The sequence below is a fragment of the Rhea americana genome, unplaced genomic scaffold (assembly GCF_003343005.1).
Source record: "Rhea americana isolate MKP2758 unplaced genomic scaffold, rheAme1 scaffold_35, whole genome shotgun sequence".
Classification (NCBI taxonomy): domain Eukaryota; kingdom Metazoa; phylum Chordata; class Aves; order Rheiformes; family Rheidae; genus Rhea; species Rhea americana.
The window spans coordinates 4116962-4137754 of NW_028186479.1; the positions used below are offsets into that span (position 1 = coordinate 4116962).

The following is a 20793-nucleotide window of genomic DNA, read 5'->3' on the forward strand; positions in this document are numbered from 1 at the left end:
CAGAGAGAGCTCACAGGGGCTCCAGCATTCATATTGCTGCTCAGACGTCAAGGCACTTCTGTGAGGAGCCAGGTGGCCCTGGCACCAAAGCAAGGGGCAAGTGCCAGACAGCGAGGAGCAGAGAAACCGCCAGAAAAGCTGATGAGAAGGAACTTTGATGTCCGAAAGGAAATTCTCCTCCTCCGTTGGTGAATCTGGAAACTGCATGACAAAGAGATTCTCTCCCAAGGAGATGAGCACAAAAGTCCTGGCGTAAAGTCAGCTTGTGGCTGAAACCGCCTGGCCCCCCGCTTCCAGTGAGGCGCTCACTAGCTCTCGTCTTAGAGAAGTAATACTGCTTTCACACTGTCTCTTGCTTCCCCCCTGCTTGGGCTCCCTCCACAAGCCATCCTAAGCAACCCCAGCCTTTCCTCAGGCAATACCACTTTCATTCAGTGGGATTTTGGGTGGAAACGGAGTAACAATCTGGATTTGGCCTCTGGCTGTAGGATAATAACTTCATCCTCATGAGACTGGCTATAACCACATTTTCATATTAGCAAGCTATTTAAAGCATCAGAGAAAACATATCTCTTCTGCCCAGCTCTGATATCTTAGCCTGTATTCCAGTCAAGGAGTCCCTGATAAAGCTTCAGTATTTTTCCATAAATAAAGATGCCTTAATTAGTTGGGACAGCTAATTAAAATTAGCTCAGGGAAAATTAGCGGAAGGTTTAACCCTCATGAGAGCAGAGGACAATGACTGCAGTTCACTCACTGAGGAAAAGGTCTGCTTCAGGAAAGACATTCAGGCAGGTGGGACAAGGCACCATTGACTGATCAACTGGTCACTTAAATGCATCTTTTTTTTTTTTTTTTCAAAAAGTATCTGTTGGTCCTTGCTGACATTAAAGTTATGAATCATTGTCTTTTATCACCACCTAGGACTGACATTTTCTTTGTTCAGTTTGTGTTTGATTTTTGTAGCAAACATATTTTCTGTGTTTTTTGACACGAGTGGGAGAGGTAAAGTGACATTCCTCCCACCTTAAAGAATATGAATCACAGAATCACAGAAGTACAGAATGGTTGAGGTTGGGGAAGGGACCTCCAGAGATCATGCAGTCCAACCACTCTGCTCAAGCAGGATCACCTAGAGCACATTGCACAGGATTGAGTTCAGTTGGATTTTGAATATCTCCACGGAAAGAGACCCCCCAGCCTCTCTGGGCAACCTGCTCCAGTGCTCTGTCAGTCTCACAGTGAAGAAGTTTTTCCTCATGTTCAGGTAGAATTTTCTTCTGTTTCAGTTTGTGCCCCTTGCCTCTTGTCCTGTCGCTGGGCACCACTGAGAAGAGTCTGGCCCTATCCTCTTGACACAATCTCTTATGATATTTGTATATGTTGTTAAGATCCCCTCTCAGTCTTCTCTTCCCCAGGCTAAACAGGCCCACCTCTCATAGCCTTTCCTTATAGGGCAGATGCTCCAGTCCCCTAATCATCTTCCTAGCCCTACGCTGGACTTTCTCCAGCAGTGCCATGTCTCTCTTGTACTGGGGAGCCCATAACTGGATGCAGTACTCCAGATGTGGCTTCACTGGTGCTGAGTAGAGCAGCAGGATCAGCTCTCTTGACCTGCTGGCAACACTCTTCCTAATGCAGCCCAGGATACTGTTGGTCACCTTGGCCACAAGGGCACATTGCTGGGTCATGGTCAACTTGTTGTCTACTAGGACTCACAGGTCCTTCACCACAAAGCTTCTTTTCAGCAGGTCAACACCCAACCTGTCCTGGTGCATGGGGTTATTCCTCCCAAGGTGCAGCACCTTACACTTACCCTTGTTGAACTTCATGAGGTTCCTCTCTGCCCAACTCTCCAGCCTGTCCAGATCTCTCTGAAGGGCAGCACAGCCCTCTGGTGTACCTGGCGAATTGTACTTTTTTAGGAAAAGCTGTGGCTAAGATGCATAAGACTAAAGAAATCAAAGTAATCCATACAGACATATTGAACTGGGTGCTGGTCTGAATTAACTCAGGTTTCGGTCACAGACCTTTAAACTCACTCTGACTCATGGACCATTGACATTTTCGTAAAAGCCTTTCCTATACTTGCAGCTTATGTCCAATCCTACCTGGTCACACTACTGCAGAGGCACCAAGTACCTTCTCCCCCCATGGATTTCACATCTTTTCTCAGCCCCCTATCCCCATCATAACTGTGGGATTTTAAAACTCAGATCTCATTTCACTGTTCTTGGAGCTGCTCCGTCCATGGGGTGCCCTCCACTCGCACCACTTGTGGAACAAGGCTGTTTTGGGGGTATGCAAAAAGCAGGAATCAGCATCTAGTTCTGCTTTCCTGACATTTTAAACAAAAATAGTTTACCAGGCTACTTTTTAAAAAGCAACAATGAGATATACTGCTATAGCAGAAAAGAGTCTGACGATCTAAGACATAAACACCAGTTGGAAAAAGCCACCCAGTGCTGGTATTAGGCAACATTGTACTGAGAAACCATAGGGGAAACCACTTACCAGGGCTGATCTTTTGGACAGCTCAAAACTGTTTGTCACATTCTCCATTTCTTTCTAGGTAGACTTAAGTGACATCAGATGTTCTTACTGCTTAAGCCTTAGGGGAGGGAGGAAGGGAAATGAAAGCGTTAAACAAGATCCTTGAAGACGTTCATAGTTACCTATGAACTGATGCAAGTATCCAGCCTAAAACCACAGCTGTTCTGGAAATCAGAAGCACAGTTCTGATTGCCTTGGACAGGTACATTTTATACGCCCAAGGTGACTCTCTAATACGAACTCAGTGTGAGTCAGTGGTGTCAGGCTCACCAGGAGCAGATTGCACTGTGCATGCATTGCACAGTATGACCAGCATGCCGAATCAGGGAACACATGATTTGCTGTCACTGTTTATTTTTCCCCAGAGTCTGATTCCAGTTGGATTTTTGTCCATGCAAAAAAAAATAAATAAATAAATAAAAAACGACATTTTTGATGACCCTGTGTTAGCTAAACACAACAGAGCTAGAAAGAACATCCCCGGCTTTGTGTTTCCAGGATATTCAATTGTATATTGCATTTTTCCCAGCTTTGATACAGTCACGTACATTAGTAAGACTAAATGAGCAGCTCTTTTGACTACTGCCTTTCTTTAACCACACTGAAGAACTAGATCACATGAAAACACAGCAAACTGATGGTACATATCAGGCTTAATCCACCAAATCTGTTAGCACATAGCACACAGGTGGAAGATGAGGTCAAAACTGTATAGAGCAGTAGATCAGGGGATGATGGCATTGAGACTCATCTTATTCCCCAATTCAAAAACAGTCATAAATCTGCTTTTCAGAGAAGGTAGATTAGATTAGAGGTGCAGAAAACAACCAGTCTTATTTTTTCTTTCTTATTTGCACCGGCAACAATTTCTATCAACACGGGAAGGAAACAAGTGGAAAATTAGATCCAAATCACGATCAACCCTGATTGTTCTAGCAATATCTTTGCATTTTAAACTCCCAGTTGTACTTATCATTGCAATTTGCTCTGCAGAACAGTTAGGTCTGTCTTCAGTTGGCTGGCCTGTATAAGCTTTTTGATGCTCTTGATACAACATAGATAGTACTCTCTGAAAAGTAAAAATGAGCTTTTCATCTTTATGCAAAAATTGCAGTCGGACATTCTTTGTAAGGCTGCAGCACATTTGCTTCTGGACTCCCCACGACTGATACGAATCTGTCACATTGACTATGAAGCATGACTCCAAGCCAGTGACCTGGATTTCCTGAAACTATGCTTCATTTTTTCCCGGGAAATGTAACTTTGAACTTAACAAACATATCACCCTGTCATAACAGGAGCATGCATTAAGCAGCACATGCATATGAAACATTGACAGCAGATTAAATCTGATTCTGCATATCAGCTTTCTTCACTTTTCTCTAGGGAGGAAATTCTCCAGGGAGAAAATGTTTCTCCAGGGAGCACATCAGAACAGAGATATGAAAACATACACGCAAAAGTTGCAGTGGGGGTAACTGCTATGATATTCCTGAGCCAGGTACTGATGTTGCTTCCCCACCCCATCAAAGGCTGCGAAGCCCAACCATCCTTGTTTGAGGTAGCTCACTGCTTGGAGAACCCCAATGAGCTGGCCAACATCAATGTGAAGCTGATATTTTTTGAAACACTTTTCAGTTCATTATTTTTCAAGGAAATTTAGGGGTTATTTGGGTTTTTGTTCCAGCTTTTGTGCTTTAGAATGGTAATCTGTTTAATCTGTTGAAAAACCTGATTGCTACTAAGTACACCAGGTAGGCCTCTTCAAGGAAACAATTAAACAATTACAATGGATGATATGAAAATAAGGCTTTTGTGATACGCTAGGATTGATTTAAGAGGGTTACAGGAAGCTAAGGCCTGCTGTTCTATTATAAATGATTTCCCTGAGACAACTCAGTAAATGAAACATAATCACAAAATAGAATTGTTCTTGAGATATCACTAGCTCCAGGGTTTGGAATTCAGCAGTTCCAAATGACCTTGTATTTAACATCTTTATTCATGATCTAGAGGGGGAAAAAAAGTAAACAGCATAAAGAATATATCAGTAGACACAAAGGGATTTCAGCTAAAGTAGACACTGGCAATGCTGGGTTTGTTTAGTCTTCAGGGAACTCAAATGGAAAGAGATCTGATTACAGAATTCAAGTGAGATTTTGTAGGCTATTTTAGCAATCAAGTTTGATGAGTTAAGGGCAGAAGAGAAGGGAGAATTAAGGAAAGGGAGAGCAAAGGCAAGCAGAATCAAAGGAGAAAAGGAGTTTACAGATGTGATTTAGGGCCACATGAAAAATGCCCATGGTACCTCAAACCCATCTGAAACTAGGAGGTCTACAAGCCCTTTATTCTGCACTCAGATAACAGCCCAGGCCACTGAGATCAGAAAAACAAGAGTAGGAGTGTGAATTGCACCTTCACACCCCTTCACCTTGAAAAAGGAGAGCAGTCACTGTTCCCCTCACTAGCCTTCCTCTGGAGCCACTGGCAACGCCAGCCTCAGCCTTCAGATGAAGCCTTTAGGAAATCCTGCTTTTCTCTGTGAAAACCGAAGGCTACACAGGGCCCCAGAAAGCCTGGCAGTGGTTGTAGCTCCAGGGGGGATTAACATCATTCACAAATGAACACGAAGGCTAGGAAATGCCAGGACCCTGTTCCCTAGGTCAGTCTCTTCATACAAAGAAAGCCATGCCCAGAAGACTGGCAAATCCAAGTGAGTTATGCTGAAATCTTAGGCTTGAATTCTGTAGCCAAAGCTGAAGGGATATCTACTGCACTTAAACCAACTACAAATCCTCTGTGGATGCTGAATGGTACCCTAGCACTCTCATGCCTCCAAGAAGGAATATGGGCCAGAGTAGGAACCAGCTCTCCCATATGCAGCAGAACAGGGCAATGGTGGAGGAGACCACAGCCTTCCCAGCCAGCAGGTCTCCATCTGCATCCCTCCCTGCCGGGGGGAGAACACTGCCCACAAACAGAAACTTCCACCAGGTGAGCAGTAGCCACGGTTTTGCAGTGCTGGAGAGATGTCTCACTGGTGGATGCAGAGAGGCGGCTGTTCCCAGCTTTGGCATGTAGAAAAACCCAGACAGGGACAAAATAAATGAAGTCCAGCTGCATTGGCTTTTCCTGCAAACCTTGCTGGCCTAAGAGCTGCTCCATATTCCCTGTGGAGTGAGACTGGCACCTGGTGGTCAGATCTCCCCATCACCAGTCACAAACTGATTCTTTTAATTTTTTTGAATGCTGGCTATGGTGGAAGTACCTGGTGGCACTTTGCATAATGCAGTCCTGATTAACTAGATAAGTGACAACTGCGGGTTGCAATTATTAATGTTACTGACTCTTCTTTTGGAGCCCCTCATCGTGCTAGTGGCAACAATTTCAAGTCCCACTTTACAGATCTGAGTGTGAACACAATCTGTCCTTGCAGTATGCCCACTGCATGGTCATCCTTACCCACATCACTATGCTCCTGCCAGTGGGAAAAAAGGAATGAGGACTGGTCTTATCTTGCTGAGAAAAAGTATTATTTTTTCCTGTCTGCTTAAAAAGTAATTACCAGGGCCTGCTATGAGGGCAGCAGAGGGGGAAAAAAAGCTTGTTTTCCAATCAGTTACCAAATGCTCATGTCTAGAGATGCCTAGGGCCACCTAAGTCTTGGAAGAAAATGTTACTCCCCTTCTGCCTGTTTCTGCGACATGTGCTGCCTCAGCAGGATTTGATTTGGGTAACTCTGTGTGCTCTGCAGGTGCTGCGCATGCCACGGGTGCTCCAAGGGAGCTTTTCTGCCAGGGGTGCTCCTCACATCACTGCCTTCACTGGCAAACAGCAGTTCTGGTGCAGAAGAGCTCTGCTTGGTAGACGAAGAGAAAAACAAGTCCACACAAAGCACTGAACCTGAGACAATCTGTTTTGTACTGGAGTCAGTGCTTTYCTTAACCAAATTGTACACCGGCTGCAGTGTAAGTGCCCCTCTCATTACAGCTTAGAGACCAGGGTGATGTCCTCTTAGTTTAATGTAAGATAAACATCTTTTAGAAGTTTTTCTGCAACTGGGCCACAGTGTCTGTCCTGGGCAAGGTCTTTGCTGTCTGAGGGGGTCTGTCCTCATACTATTGCTCTTCCTGTTTGAGATCTACTTTTCCCAGCTGCCTCCTTTCCTAAAACTCCTGGGAACATATGGTATCAGAGAGCTCTTTCTCTCTCCACAGATTTGGTAGGAACTGGGCAAAAGGTTCAGAAGGCACCAGGATGGGCACCATGCACACAGTGGTACGGCACCAGTATACAACGTGATAGCATGAGCTGCGCTTCTGCAGGAAATCAGACAGYAAAGTCTGGGGCTGCATGAACCCCAGTCCAGCTTTCCATAGTAGTGTCCTCCGAGCAGAGGTACCTCACTGCGTTCTGCAAAGTGAGATGGACTCACTTGATTAAAAATTAATCTAAACACCATAAATCTAGGTTTTGCTTCAACAGCATTTGAATTAGCATTGCGTAATGTTCAGAATAGGCAAGGCCACCCTGAGTTTTCCACAAAAAAACTCTCCTCCTGGAAACAGTAGCTATTGCACCATGACTGTGAAACAGGATCAGTATTCATTTACGTACTATACAAAAGGGAAGCCTTAACAAACTTTAATTTGAAAAAGCTTTTTTGAGTAATGAAATCTGTAGAAATGCAGCTGGCAGTGTTTTAAGTTGATTCACATTCCAGAAGTTTATCTGAGATCTTGCTAGCTGCTTCCTACACAGGCCTTCGTGCACACAAATCCAGGTATAAGAYCAAGGACTCATTCTCCTAATTTCCCAGTCATCTGACTTTGTAATGCTTGAATCTAGATTTGAACTRCATGAAAAAGGACGTAAGTTTTAGGAGAAAATTGTTTTCTCTACAATCAAAATGTGCCTGTTTCTGAATGAAAATCATCAAAATTGTTGTTAGGACTCAGTGSTGAGAAGAAGAATGGCCTTTCTTGGTGCAGAAATTGTGAAGTTTCCATGATTCAGAAAGTGTTAGGAAAGGCTGGTGTTTTTTCTTAGAAAAGGGTTATTCTGAGATCAAAAAGCAAAATTCTCACGTGCTTCATTACATTTTATATATAAGATTTTCTGTTGAGAAAAAAATGCCCATCTTGCCTCGCCAGRGATGGCTCACAGCGAAATGAGGCTTGTTCAGAAAGCACCAAAGGCAGGAGACACTGATCTTGTCCTCAAGGTGGCTGCTTTGGGGCATGCGAGGCTGCAGCCTCCTTCCGAGCCCCCTGGACAGGGGCGCCCAGYAGGTCTTTCCTGAGGGATTTCTGAATCTGCCCTGCAATCTCTTCCTAGGGAAGGGCATCACACAGGCATTCTCTGCTTATTTGCTTAAAACCAGTAGAAAAACAGTAGCTTTGAAACCTCCAGCTTTCTGTCACCTCCGTTTGAAATTAGCCGATGGTCTAGAAGCAACTGGAAGAGGCTAGAGATATACTTTCCCGCACAGCGTGTGATTGCATAAGTATTTCCTTAGGGAAAACAGACTAAAGGCAAATACCAGAAACAGATTTTTAAAAGATGTGTTCATCTACTCGTTGTCAGAAGGAGTAAGACTGAGGAAGTCTTGCTGCATAATCCTATGACCCGTGTAGCAAAGGAACACGATGGTTCCTTCATGCTTAAAATATTTATTCATACAAAAGAGAAAACCTAAAAATAGAAAACTGCTGTTTGGAAGGGATCAGAACCACATTTGACACTTTACGCATGACTTTTTTGTAAAATTTGTCATTTTACGTCTTTTCTGATGAATATGAATTTGTCTATGCTTGTGTTAGGAAAACTAAAGCACCACTTCAAGCGAAGCGCTACACATGTAATTGTAAATGTAAAGGATGAGAGCTGTTTTATCTCACGCACTTGTTGTTGCTTTTCCCTCCAGGTTGCTCGTGGAGAGGCATGTAGCTGCCCTGCTAATGAGATATGGATATAGATATATTGCTTCAGTGGCTTACACATAGGGGAAGCTAGTAATAAGGCCTCCYCCTGTCCCATCTCAGTATTGCAAATACCAAGAGGAAAGAGAGGAAATGCCCCTATACATGGGCCTGCCAGTCTGCTTGCCTTCATGTACGCATCTTCTCACCTATTATTTTTGTGACTGCTAAGCGTAAACTGCTCACAGCCTCAATGTGTGCCTGCGAGAAGTGTATGCAYCCCCAGCATTGCCAGCTGCAGCAAGTTACACTATTTTACTTCTCACTGTCCATATTCATCATTCCATTCATCACTGCTTGCATTTCTCTTGGACATGGCCAGGAGGCTTACAAGAAAAATGCATTAGCTTGAATTTAGCACAGGGACTCTAATCCCCTCAGTTTTAGTACAATAAATTGCAGAATCTACTCACTGAAAATGTCTTCTTCCCTGCAGAGGATGTCTTTTCCTAGGAAGTAACTGTTATTAAATGAAATGTATCCTGCGAGCATTAAAAGTACACGGTTGGCRGGAACCTGTTATCAGAAGCCCCACGGTTTCTGCAGTTTTGCAGAGTGATTCAGCCACAGAGTCCATTCCTGGCGGCTGGATTACACTCTTGAGCCTCTCCTCGCAAAATGGAAGTATATATCATTTCTAGTCTTTGCACTTGCAAGAACAACCTTGAAAATAAGAGCTTCATGTAATACAATGCAATAGCATCAAGCTGAGACTGCAGGGAATTGAAACAACCTTTCATTATTCCTTGAAATAAGGAACATGGAAGAAAGAGAGGCCTATGGAGGGCCCGCTGAAATGGTAAGATTGTTTTAATAAAATGTAAAATTTGGAATGTGTTAAATGAACTATTTAAATATATATTTCTATAAATACATATAAATGAAAATTATATATATATATATATAAAACAGGATAGCGCAAAGATAACCTCTCCAGGGACCCTCGCATGGTTTTCAGGGTTCATTGGGAAAGTGCTATAGGAACATGCACGTGAGTTCAACGAAGAGCTCCTCATTTTCGGCATGTGACATAACACAACGCAATATAACACAACGTTAAAAAATGCACAGCAGTACAAATTATATATAGTACTAATTTATCGTGGACTATACAGATATCACTGAAAATAATTAAAACCCGAGAGTGCCGCGATTCCCCGAGGAACCCCCGCASGCGCCAGCGGGGGGCGCCCCGCGGGCCCGCCGCCATTGTGGCGTCACAGCGCCCGCCGTCGCCACTGTGGCGTCACAGCGCCCCACGTCCGCCGCTACACCCGCCGCCCCCACGTGGCGGCGGCCCAGGGCACCCGRCGGAAGTAGCCAACGAGGGCGCGGCCGCGCCCGGCGGGCAGCCAATGGTGGGCGCCTCCGCGTCCGAGGCCCCGCCCCGCGAGCGGGCGCCGGGGAGCGGAGTTAAAGGGGCCGCGGGGCGGATGGAGCCGGGCGGCGGCGGCGGCGGCGCGGTGGCGGCGGGTGCCGGGGGTCTCCTGTACTTCGCCTACGGCAGCAACCTGCTGCGGGAGCGGCTGCTGCTGAGCAGCCCCTCGGCGGTGCGCGGCGCGGTCGCCCGCTTGCAGGTGCGTGCGCGGGGGAGGCGGCCGCAGGGTCTGTTGCATCCCGAGTCCGTCTGCTGGAGGCGGGCTGCGGGCGCTCTCGAAAATGCGTGTACTGTTCCCCCCCTCCCCCAGTTATTATTATTTTTATTTTATAGCCTCTGAGACTCTCAGCCAAGRACCTGCACATACAGAGTAATGAAAGTTTTGACTCTTAAAAAAAAAAGTAGCAGTTGGGTAAGTTTCCTGCAGTTTTATAACAAAGATGCTATATTTTAAAAAAACAAATCTCCTTCCCCTGCCCCGCACTGGTTATGCGAAGGAAGCCACCCCAGTGCCGTGTTCCAGGCAGGACACAAGCTTTCTTACTGCACCGTGCAATCAAGATTTCAAAAGACTTGGTGAAATAAGCTGCTGCTTATTTTAATCCGCACTTGGGGGTACTTTGTRTATTTACAGCGAAGTCGGGGCAGCGGAGCCAATGCAGTGCGACGGCCCGGCTACTTGTTTTCCCTGCTGCTGTGGCTGCACGCGTGTGGGGTGGCTGTGGACCCCCGGCCGTTCTCGGTGGGGAGATGCGAGGCCTCACTGCGTAACTGTTCAGCTTCTCCCTCAACCAGCCAATGACTTGAAGGAGGTTTGCACATGCATCGCGTAGGGAGCTATAGGTGCATCGTATGGTAGCTTCTTCYAGCTTCCTCCTTTTTCCTTATTTCCTGCTCAAAGGAAGCTTTTTTTCCCCTCCTTTTCAGAGGAGAAGCGGCAGGCTTTTCCTTTGAATGAAAAAGCACAAGTGGATTTTTAACTTTTTTTTTTGCCTGTGCAGAAAGTCTTCAAGTTGCAGCTGATGCTGTCCTACAGCCTGGCTGCTGCCATGGTGAGGGGATTGTTTGCTTGTTTTTGAACAGTTATTAAATGCTACTATATCAATCTGACTTTAATGTAGACTTGAAAATACAAGGTCCTCGTCATTAAGTAGTAGATGTACAGATTTATACTATTAGAATGATCTTTAGAGGAGCAGAACATTTATTGACACCACTTAAGGACTATTTGCAGGTTCTCTAGGGTAAAATGGGAAGAAAATGTTCAGCACTAGAGAGCAGATGACAAACCACCAAAACCACTTGTGTCTGATAAACTCCARTGGCCTGATGTCAGGGGTCTCTTGAGACCACCTACCTGGCAATTAGGGCCTGCTCCCCTAAGTGCCTCACACGTTAGAGACACCACTGACAAGCTAAACATGCCAAATGCCCAACACCCTGCAGGATCAGGCCTTAGAGGTGAAGAGGAAAGTAGCAGAACTGTGCTACTTATTCAAAGGTAAGTGCCTTTGAATAAAAGAGAGCCCCGTGAAGACTTTTGCCTTGCTGCAGCTTTCCTTTTGTTTTTCAGTTAAATTTTCAGGTTACACAGTAAGTGTCTCCTGTCTCTYGCATGTTAGCTGTTGAACGAGCTCTGTCACTGGCTTCTCTTACAGACCTTTGAGCGCTTGCTGTGCCCTTTGCTAACACGTGGTGGCTTCAGTCCATTGCTTCAGGATGACTCTTAGAAAATCACAGATATCTGTGAGCAAAGAAGTGCACAAAGGCCGGAGTTGATTTCTATTAATTGCTCTATGGCAAGTATGTGGCAGCCTGATAAAATAAAAAATAGCCTATGAATAGGGTATTTTGTATGCTAAACAGGAATAAGAATGTTTACAAGAATATATAATTTACAAGAATATATAATTTTTAAACATTTGTTAATTTTCAGTCCAAAACTGGAGGAAATGGCATGTATAACAAGCACAGAAATCTCATTTCATCAGTATTTAGAAAAAGGGCCGAAGTCCAAGCTCTTGATCTGAGCACCTAGTACGTTTGTTCCCTGTCACCTGCAGTGCTTGCTGAGGTTGCCCACGTGGCATAACACAGCATTTCCTGCTTACAGTATCTGTGCTAACCTAGTTATTTCTATACAGATTCTGTTGCAGYTCTTGGGTGCTACCGGAAGGGTTTGTGCACTTCCTTGCAGGTGTTAAATACAGGGCAGGTCCAAGAAAATAAAAATGGAGAAATTGGCTAGTTATAATAATAATAGTTATTATTATTATTAGACTGCTGTGAGTATACTTGGTTTTACAAGAGTGTTTCCTTGGGACAGCCCCCACATCTATAGTTTCAGGCCTCTACTTGACTGGACTATTTACTTGCCTGCAAATTTTTCATGCTTGACCTGTCTGCAGGGTCCAGTCCAGAGTCCTGATCAATGTGCAGTAATCCAGTGACCCAGACACTGCAAAGCCATTTTGCAGCAGCTTGTAGAATGAGTTGATGATTAGTGGGCCTAGGTTAACTTCTGTTTTCCTAGAGAAACTAGTCTAATGAGGGACTCCTTATGAAGAAGGAGGAAGGTGACTCTACTGATGGAGTGTGCTGTGCATCTTTGCCGAGGGGCTGATTATTCTCGTATCACTCACAGACAATCAAATGTGAAGTTCAGCTCTACACTAATGCAGATTATTTTTTAAGCCTCCAAGTGGTCAGCTTCTACAGTCTTTTCCAATCAATCCCATATCTGCTAAGACGCRTTTCAAGAAGGTAAAGCGTCTCAAATGTGCACAGGCATATAAGGTAACTTTGACATGAAATATAGCTTATAAGAGATGGAGAACATGGGAAATAACCAAAGCTCTAGGATTTTTATTTTTTTTTAACATTTTGCCTTTCCATTTTTTTCTGTTGTCTTTCAACAGGTAGTCTTCCTCAAACTTCTTTTTCCTTCCCCTTGCTGTCTGCTAGGRAAAGGTCCACAAACTGCCTAACGAGTAGGAGAGGAAACTGAGTCTGTGCAGCATCAGCCATGTAAAATTTCAGTAGAAAAAATGCACGAAACTTTTATTCTGTTTTGCCTATTTAGTGGTATTTGGTATTACTTGTGAAAGAGATGATTGATTTTTAAAAGGATGTTTGTACTTGCAGAAGCTRAACAAACTCAGTCAAGGCGGCACATGCCTCAACTTATAAATACCCAGGAATGTTCCACTTGAGTGATTAGATTGCACAAAACACTGGAAAATACATAAGATGGTATTTTTTGCCTGGGCTGTTTCTATTGGCKCATGAGAAAAGAACCCAAACTCACCATCTTGGAGGTTTCTTTAGCATTATTATTTTCCTGGACCTTGCATGGTAGCATTTATGACTTCTGTTAGCACCAAAAGCTGCAAAGGAATGGCCATCAGGCAGGCACAACCTCCTGAGGAGAGAGAAGAAAGCCGCAGTGGGCTCCCTCCTTCACGGCACACCCCAGGCGGCGGCCGTACGTCGGTCCTGTCGCTCTGACTTGGACAGACGTAAAGCTGCCGTTCCCTGAGCGCGGCAGCGCTTCGTGCAGAGGTGGGCACGTGCGCTCGTCTGGAGAACGACCTACATACTCTGTATTCCGTTTTCTTCTCACCACTAGAAATTTTTAGCGAATGTTCAGGCCAGCCTAAGTGAGTTTGGAGGTGGATCCAGGTTTTTGCAGTCAAAGGCTTTTACCAACAGTGCTCTCTGCCAGGCGTCTCTTTCCTTTTGTCCCAAGGCCGTTGTTTCTCTTGGGGAGGGTGGAAAAGGCTGACTTCACCCCTTGGCTGGGAACTGGGTCTGATCCTGTGGCTGTGACCTCCTTCTGGGGCGCCATGTGACTTCTTGTGGACTGCTTCATAGCTGCCCATTTCATGTTAAGAATAGTCAACAGCTCTTAAGTGGATACTGATTCTCTGCATTGGTTTCATTTGCAGGATTTTAAACTCGCTTTTGGCCATCATCAAGGCAGAATAAGTCCTCTGTGGCATGGAGGTACAGCTACCATTGTTCAGAGCCCTGGAGACGAAGTATGGGGAGTAGTGTGGAAAATGAACACTAGCAATTTAAGTTCTCTGGATAAGTAGGTGACTTAACTTTGCTGTCTTATATTACTTCAGAGAGCAATTCAAAAGTTAATTTTTAGTAAAAGCCCATGTGGAAGCTTTGGTTGGGATCAAGAAGATGCTTTTGATTTTAACATTTGAATTTTACTCCACAATACATGTGCTGGCTTCTAAAGCATTTGTTATTAAATGGCTTTGTTCTGCAAGCTAAAACTACTAAGAGTTATTTTAATAAGGTATGAAGCTTGATTTGGAGCTATGTTGTTCAGGTTACATTTTTACCCGCTCCCCACAATGTCCTGTCCCATATCTGACTCCAAACTCTGTGTTTGATCTGTGAGCTATTTTCCATTGCTCTAGGGAGAGTTTGCTTTGAGATCGACACCAATTTCTGTCTTAGTGCATCTAGACTCTAATTGGAGTGGAAGAGGGAAGGGCTGAGAACCTGCCTTTGAGGAAGAGAAGCAGATCTTTAATGTCAGCAAAGAGACCTCTGAGGGAAGCTGCTTTTGCGTGTCTTCCCTTTTAAGGTTTTTAACCTTTGTAGACTTAAGGTAGATCCAAGCAGGGAGCTACGGCAGTCTTGTTTGCTYTTTTCAATGGGTTAGGGTAATAGAGTTAAAAAAAAAAAAAGTGCTCTGCCTGGGCCTGAGAGTGAAAACAAGTTGAAGACAACCTGAGCAAGTTGTTCCCAGCCTGTACACGGGCTGAAGAGCTCCGGGGGGGCCACCTGGGTAAACAAATCAAGAAGTGTGTAACTTCCTGCAGGGTCCAAGTGAGGACTTGAACCCTCATCTCCAAAACTTTARCTGGTGTCCTGTGTTTACTGCACTGTGGGCACAGCATAGCGCTTCTGGTACGCAAAAATAGTTTGTTTGGAGCAGCTCAGCAATGTCAGTTAATTCCAGCGGATGTGAGGGCTCGCGACACTAAGGCAAAAGGCCATATTAAACTAGTGCATTAAACTAGTGCAGTTCTACCACCCCTGGTACCATAGCAATTTTGGTTATTGCTGCGCTGCGTTGTGCCAACGTGTCCTTATAACCCTGGCCATGAAACTTGAAATTCCAACTTGCTTTTCCTTGCCTGCAGCGAACCCGAAAGGTAACAGAATCTGTTGACCAAGTTGCCATTAGCAATCGTGGGAACGGACGTGTCCAGCACCCTCCCATCCTGGTTGGGAATGTTCATCACAGAAGGCCTCTAACTAGTACCCTTCTGGCTGGGGCGAGCATCGCAGGTCCCTACCTTATCTCCTCAGGTCSCCCTCTTTGGCTTGCATGAACACTCAGCCCCTCACCCCCCACTTCTCTTTCTGCTGATTTCTACTAAGTGCTTCTCCCTTACCAGGTCACGAAGCTTCAGACTTCACAAGTATAAAGATCTTTCTGACCTGTCGGGCAGCAGCTGCTTTGCTAGTAGCACTTTTATTCCTCCATGGGATAGTATTTTGTATTTGACTGTTAGAAATGTAGTTTACATACTGTAGACTTGCAGATCCCTGGCATATGTTTGACAGGGGATAAACTCTAATGCTAGCTAGGATGCTGGACAGATAGGCTAGAGACCTGAGTGCTGTAACTTCTCCAAAAACTATAGGATGGATATGAGCATTAAAGTTTTTTTTTTTTTTTTTTTCTGAGCCGACTCACTGATGTCATGAAGGTGATCGAGCAACGGGAGGACGATGGATCTGACTTTTCTGTGCTCCTTTAGGATRTATTCTTACAGAAGCAAAACTACTTAATGTAGTGTGATTTGTGCTAAGCCTGAAGGAAGTAACTATGTGCTGAAGGGTTCTACAGGCCAAAAAGTGAAAAATCAGCTCAGTAAATATTTGAGTCCTCTCTGCCTCATCTTTTTATTGCACCAATGACTGGGCACCTGGCAGAATGGTTATAGAAAAACCTGTGAAGTGAGAAGGAATCAGAGAGGAAAACGTTCCTATAMATACATAAAGAAGTGGTTTCCTCATCTGCATATGTTCCCTCTAAAACCCYTGGTGATAAATCATTTACCTGTCAACATTTTCCATTGGACTTTTTTAATACTAGTTGCTAGTGTTTTTTAAGGATTGCCTCTAAGTAGTTCCAATGAGCATACCGGTGTCACTGCTGAAGATGTTGAGATTCTTTGATAGTGCACAAGCAGATTTATTTGGAARTTCTCAACTGATTTTTTTCTAGTATTTCCACGCATCAGAATAAAGCCCTGTTACCCTGTTTTTCTGTCTGGGTAAAGAAATTGGTGCTGTGTTAATCAGAAACAGAAGCGGGAGTGTGTAATTAATGATGTCCATAGTTCAAACACTAGCAAAACAATGTAATATTTAGAATGCAAATATGGAAGAGGAATCTTTGGGTTGGATRATTTTTTTTATTTTTTTTCCTCTGATGGATTTTGTTGCTCTTTTTCACAGCCAGACCTGAGGGTGKTTTTTTTTCTGTCTCCTGTGCATCAGGAATCTATAGATCATCAACTAACACAAGACTTTTCCTCTTGCRTCCCAGCAGACAGTATTACTTAACTGTAATTTTTTCTTGGTCTTAAGCCTCCATGTGACTCTYTTTATTTTGTGTTCTTTTTGTTGGCCTTAATTGTGCACTTAGCTTYTGATTCCTGCCTGCACTTACCTAGTTACTCACGCAACATAGCCTGTGTTATGTAYGTTAAGTAACTTGCAGTGGTATTAAGTCTTGAAAAAATGTGTCAAGCATTTGGATATCATTTTGATAAGCACTATTAGAACCCATTTTATCACTCTTATCTGTAGCACATTGAAGAAGTTAATTGTGATATAAAAAGTCTGTCTTGTGTTGCTTTAATTTCTTCTTTATTTCTTGCTATTTCCYCAGACTTTTTTTGCTGGTTAAATGTTGATAGTTAAAGACAGAAGGTAGCCTTTTTTTTTCCCCTAAGGTAGCGTGATTTTGCTGTTAAAAGAACAAAGTTGCCCTAATCGAGCTCGTTGCTGCTGTACAAGATGCACAAGTCTTGTGCAAATGAAAGGGTGTCCTGGATTACTCACTTGAATGTGCATTGCCAGAGTTATGCAAGCTTCCTCTTATTCAAATGTAACACAACGGGCAAGATAAAACTTTGCGATTGTTTCATTATCTGAGTGGAAGGTAGTGAATGATATGTGCCTGGCTGAWTAATTCTGATAGTCTTGGTTGCGTTTCTGTTGCAGGTTATAAAACTTGCACAGTAGTTAACTAATTCACAAGCAACGTTCTCTCTCTAATTCTGAAAGTTAACCACTGGGCTTCTTCTTCATATTATTAAAATGATAAAAGTGAATGCTGCACATTCTTTAGAAGACTTATTTTTGGATTTGAAACCAGTTTTGACAAAAAGTACAGGATTTTTTTTTGTTTTAATTTCGTCAATGGTGCAACCCAGTGTTCTGCTTTAAATTGTTATATTAAAYGTATGTGTTTCCTTGCACGCTTTGTTTGAAAGATGTGATAGAGTTGTCACCTGTGCATYGGTTGTTTGGCATGAAAAGGTTCTCCTTCACAGGCAGGAGGGAGTCGAAGATGGCATTTATGCCCCAATAGAAGTTAATGTCCACACTCAAGCGGGAGAAGTGCTGACCTGTCGGAGCTAYCAGATGCGTGACTGGGTCTGCGGTCCCCCTTCTCCCCAGTATAAAAAGGTGGGTGTTGCGTTGCTGTAGTTCGGGGAGCCTGGGCAGGAGGGCCTGGTGCGGTGCCTCCGTTCAGCGTAAATCGAGCACTTACGTGACAGGGCAGGAGGCGCGAGCGAGTCTGATGTAAGGGCGCAGCTTAATCCTCGTGCGATGAACTAGTGCGGCGCTGCTTACAGACGATTCCTCGCTTCTTGAAGACCTACTAAATCGCTTTTGGCTTTGGCTTTAGTTCTGCTCAAATATGTGGGGGAAAATTACATAAAGGCTCTGTTGTAACACGTGAATTAGTTATAACTGACACGCAGGGATTTCCGAGGGTTGCCAGATGTTTCCATATATGCAGCGATTCTCTGTTTTGGTCTTAAAAAATGAATGTACTCCAGTAAAAGGACAGAGGRAAGCTTCTGTGTCCTTGCCAGGCACGTGGCCTGGAGCCTCAAGGACACAGATTTTCTCTATCCTTTTATGAAACACTATCTTTAAAATGAGAGGCGTTTGTCACCTCCGTTGCGCTGCCCGGCGTTTCGCAGGATTTCCAGCCCCGCTGCGGAGCGCTGCGCGTGCTGCCCGGGCAGGCAGAARTCTTTGGCCGCTGTTCGGCAGTCCGCTGGCTGCAGGGACGCGTGGGCCGCTCGCGCAGCGGGCCTGACCTGCGTAGCCCCTGAGATCTGATGGGCGGCGCGGCTGCGTGTCTGAAATCGTACGGTTACGAGGAGCTGCAGGTGGACAGCAGCGTCGGCGTGTGTCCGCTTTCTGTACCGACAGCAGGGAAACGGGGGCTTGAGCCCGTCAAATCCCACGGGTGCGTTGCTTCTCTTGACCGAGGGACTCACCCACGTGGATCGGCTTCCAAGAGCATGGCTGAGGCCTGCTGCTGCAGGATTTGCTAAGAGAAAGCTCGCTTAGGAAGCAAGCTTCGCCACTTCGCAAACCTCATACCCTCCCCTTTCTGCCCAGACGGGTCTTTAAGGCTTTTCGGGGGGTTAAGACTACTACACCGACCATGACTGCGCTACTGTGTGTGGCTCCCGCTAGAGCAGGCTTTCAATATCGGCAGCCTTATCTAGCTAACCGTTCCCTCCTGCTGTTGTCAGGCTCAGCTGTTAGGTTTGGGGTTTTACTTTGTTTTTTTTTCCTCCCTGCTCTTATTTGTTTAACCAAAGATAGCCGGGCAGGAGGGCCAGACTTTAGCACCGGTGACTGCATCTGCACACAGTGATCCACATCCATCTTGCGCTGCGTAGCTTGCTGGCAAAGGTCATGCCGTTCGAGGCATCTCATCCTTGAATTTCCTGGCTGTTCGATGAATGAAATAATATTTGCAATAGTGTCAGCCTTTAAAATCTGCATATTGATCCGTTTGTTCATTCCTGTATGTGAACTTGCTGGTGTCCTTCCTAGGCCTGGCTCCTACAGCAGCCTCCTCTTTTCCTCTCGCTTTGCCAGTTAGCTCCTTTTGCACTAAAACTTCAGTTTATTTTGTGTAGAAGGAAAGCTGCAGTAACAAACGTTTTATCAGACAGATCTGATATTAGGGCTGGCTGAAGACATAGAAGTCCTCTTCCTCCCTGCAGGAAAGAGTGAAATGAGTGAACGGGAGGTTAATCATGCCGCCTTGTGCATGCTAATAGCTTTTGAGGATCCTAGGGGGTCTCTCTGGGTAGTACCTGGAATGAACCTCTTCACATTAATTTTGTTGATAGAGTCTTCAGTAGCCATCCAGAAGCCTTTAGCTCTCTGTGGGTGCAAACAACATTATTTGTGATTAAGTCTCTTGTTACTGTAAGTGGTTCTTCTCGTATGAGCAAAAACGTCTGTAGGGGTCTTTCCTTCCTGACATTATTATTGAGGGCTTTGTTTGTTTGTTTTTTCCTCTCCTTTTGACTGTAGGTTATCTGCATGGGTGCAAAACAGAATGGCTTGCCAATGGACTATCAGAAGAAATTAGAAGCTATAGAAACTAATAACTATGCCGGACCAGTGCCAGTCTTGGAAGAAATTGAAGCTGCTACTAAGGCAAAGAAAACAAATTCTGGATAGAATRCTTCTGCATTTGCTTGGCCATTCACCATGATTTAGATACTTTTCCTCACTCTGTTGATCTGCAGTTCCTTTATTCCGCAGGAAAAGATGATTTTGGCATACATCTGCAGTAAGCCATTAGATGCAATGTGCATTTTGAAAACACACAGGCACTGGTAACTTCTTCACTTTGTGTGTCTAGTTTGCGTACTTACTCAAGTGTCTGCAGATTTGGAAATGATCTTTCTGTAATTCTCATGCAGTGCTGCATGTGAAATTTGTGCTTCATATTCTTCTGTTTACAGAGCTTTTTAAAAGAAAAAGGCCATCCTGCTAGGAACTTATATCTATTGCTGTCTGAGGAATGAGGGCTGCAGGATCAGGCCCTTTGTTTTTAAATGCTGTATACACAATTATCAAGAATTTCAAAGGTTTCCTACAGTACAAAGTGGATTCAGAACTCTAAAGCAAGACTAAATGTTTGTCTTTTCTTTCCTGCTATTCGTCTTCATGGTTTAAAACCCAGCTGATCTGAAGCTATGGAGTTTTTGTCTTCATTTAAAAGGTTAATAAAGAAAGCAGAGGGATATGCTTTAAAAACCATTTGCATGTTTTTGAGTGTTAGTCTAAAAGGCAACCCAGGCCTGAAACGTTCGGCAAAGCATCTCATGCAAAGCATCACAGCCTGCTCCTTTCCACGTCTAGTAATGCTGGTCTAGGTTAGGTACGACCAGCAGCTTTTAAAGAACTCATTTTAATTAGAGAATTCTAAGGATTTTTTTAATGACTTATTTGGATTTTTTTTTTTTTGACTTGGTGTGAAGCCATGGGTTAGTTCGAGTGCATTTCTTTGGTGTTTGGGGTTTTTATGTGCCCCCGGCCGATGAACAGACCTGACCACCTTCCCCCCCCCCCCCAGCGTTGACAATCTCCTGCAGGACGGGAGGCTCCTGTAGGGTTTGCGGTACTTCCCAGTCCGTTGCTGGTCTGGGTGGGGGGGGGATGGGGGGGGAGATCAGAAGGATTGCCGGCTAGAGGATGCAAAACAGCTGAACTTTTGCGGTATCCTCCGTAATGCATGCTTTCCCCTCGACCTAATCAGTGTCACTGTGCGACTGCTCGAGTTGGGGG

General features: G+C 44.5%; 1 protein-coding gene across 4 annotated transcripts; it reads left to right on the plus strand.

The window, feature by feature from the left end:
• Positions 1-9931: 9931 nt before the first annotated feature.
• On the plus strand, positions 9932-20265 carry GGCT (gamma-glutamylcyclotransferase). Of its 4 annotated transcripts, none has more exons than XM_085311830.1 (5): positions 9932-10111; positions 10914-10964; positions 13860-14005; positions 17451-17646; positions 19531-20265. In XM_085311830.1, exons 1-5 carry the CDS (start codon positions 9968-9970, stop codon positions 19678-19680), a joined length of 687 nt encoding a protein of 228 aa, XP_085167956.1. In that variant the 5' UTR covers positions 9932-9967; the 3' UTR covers positions 19681-20265. The 4 variants fall into 4 exon arrangements, with proteins under 4 accessions (XP_085167956.1, XP_085167958.1, XP_085167957.1 ...); XM_085311832.1 differs by having other exon boundaries at positions 17511-17646; XM_085311831.1 differs by lacking the exon at positions 10914-10964.
• The last annotated feature ends 528 nt before the right edge of the window (positions 20266-20793 follow it).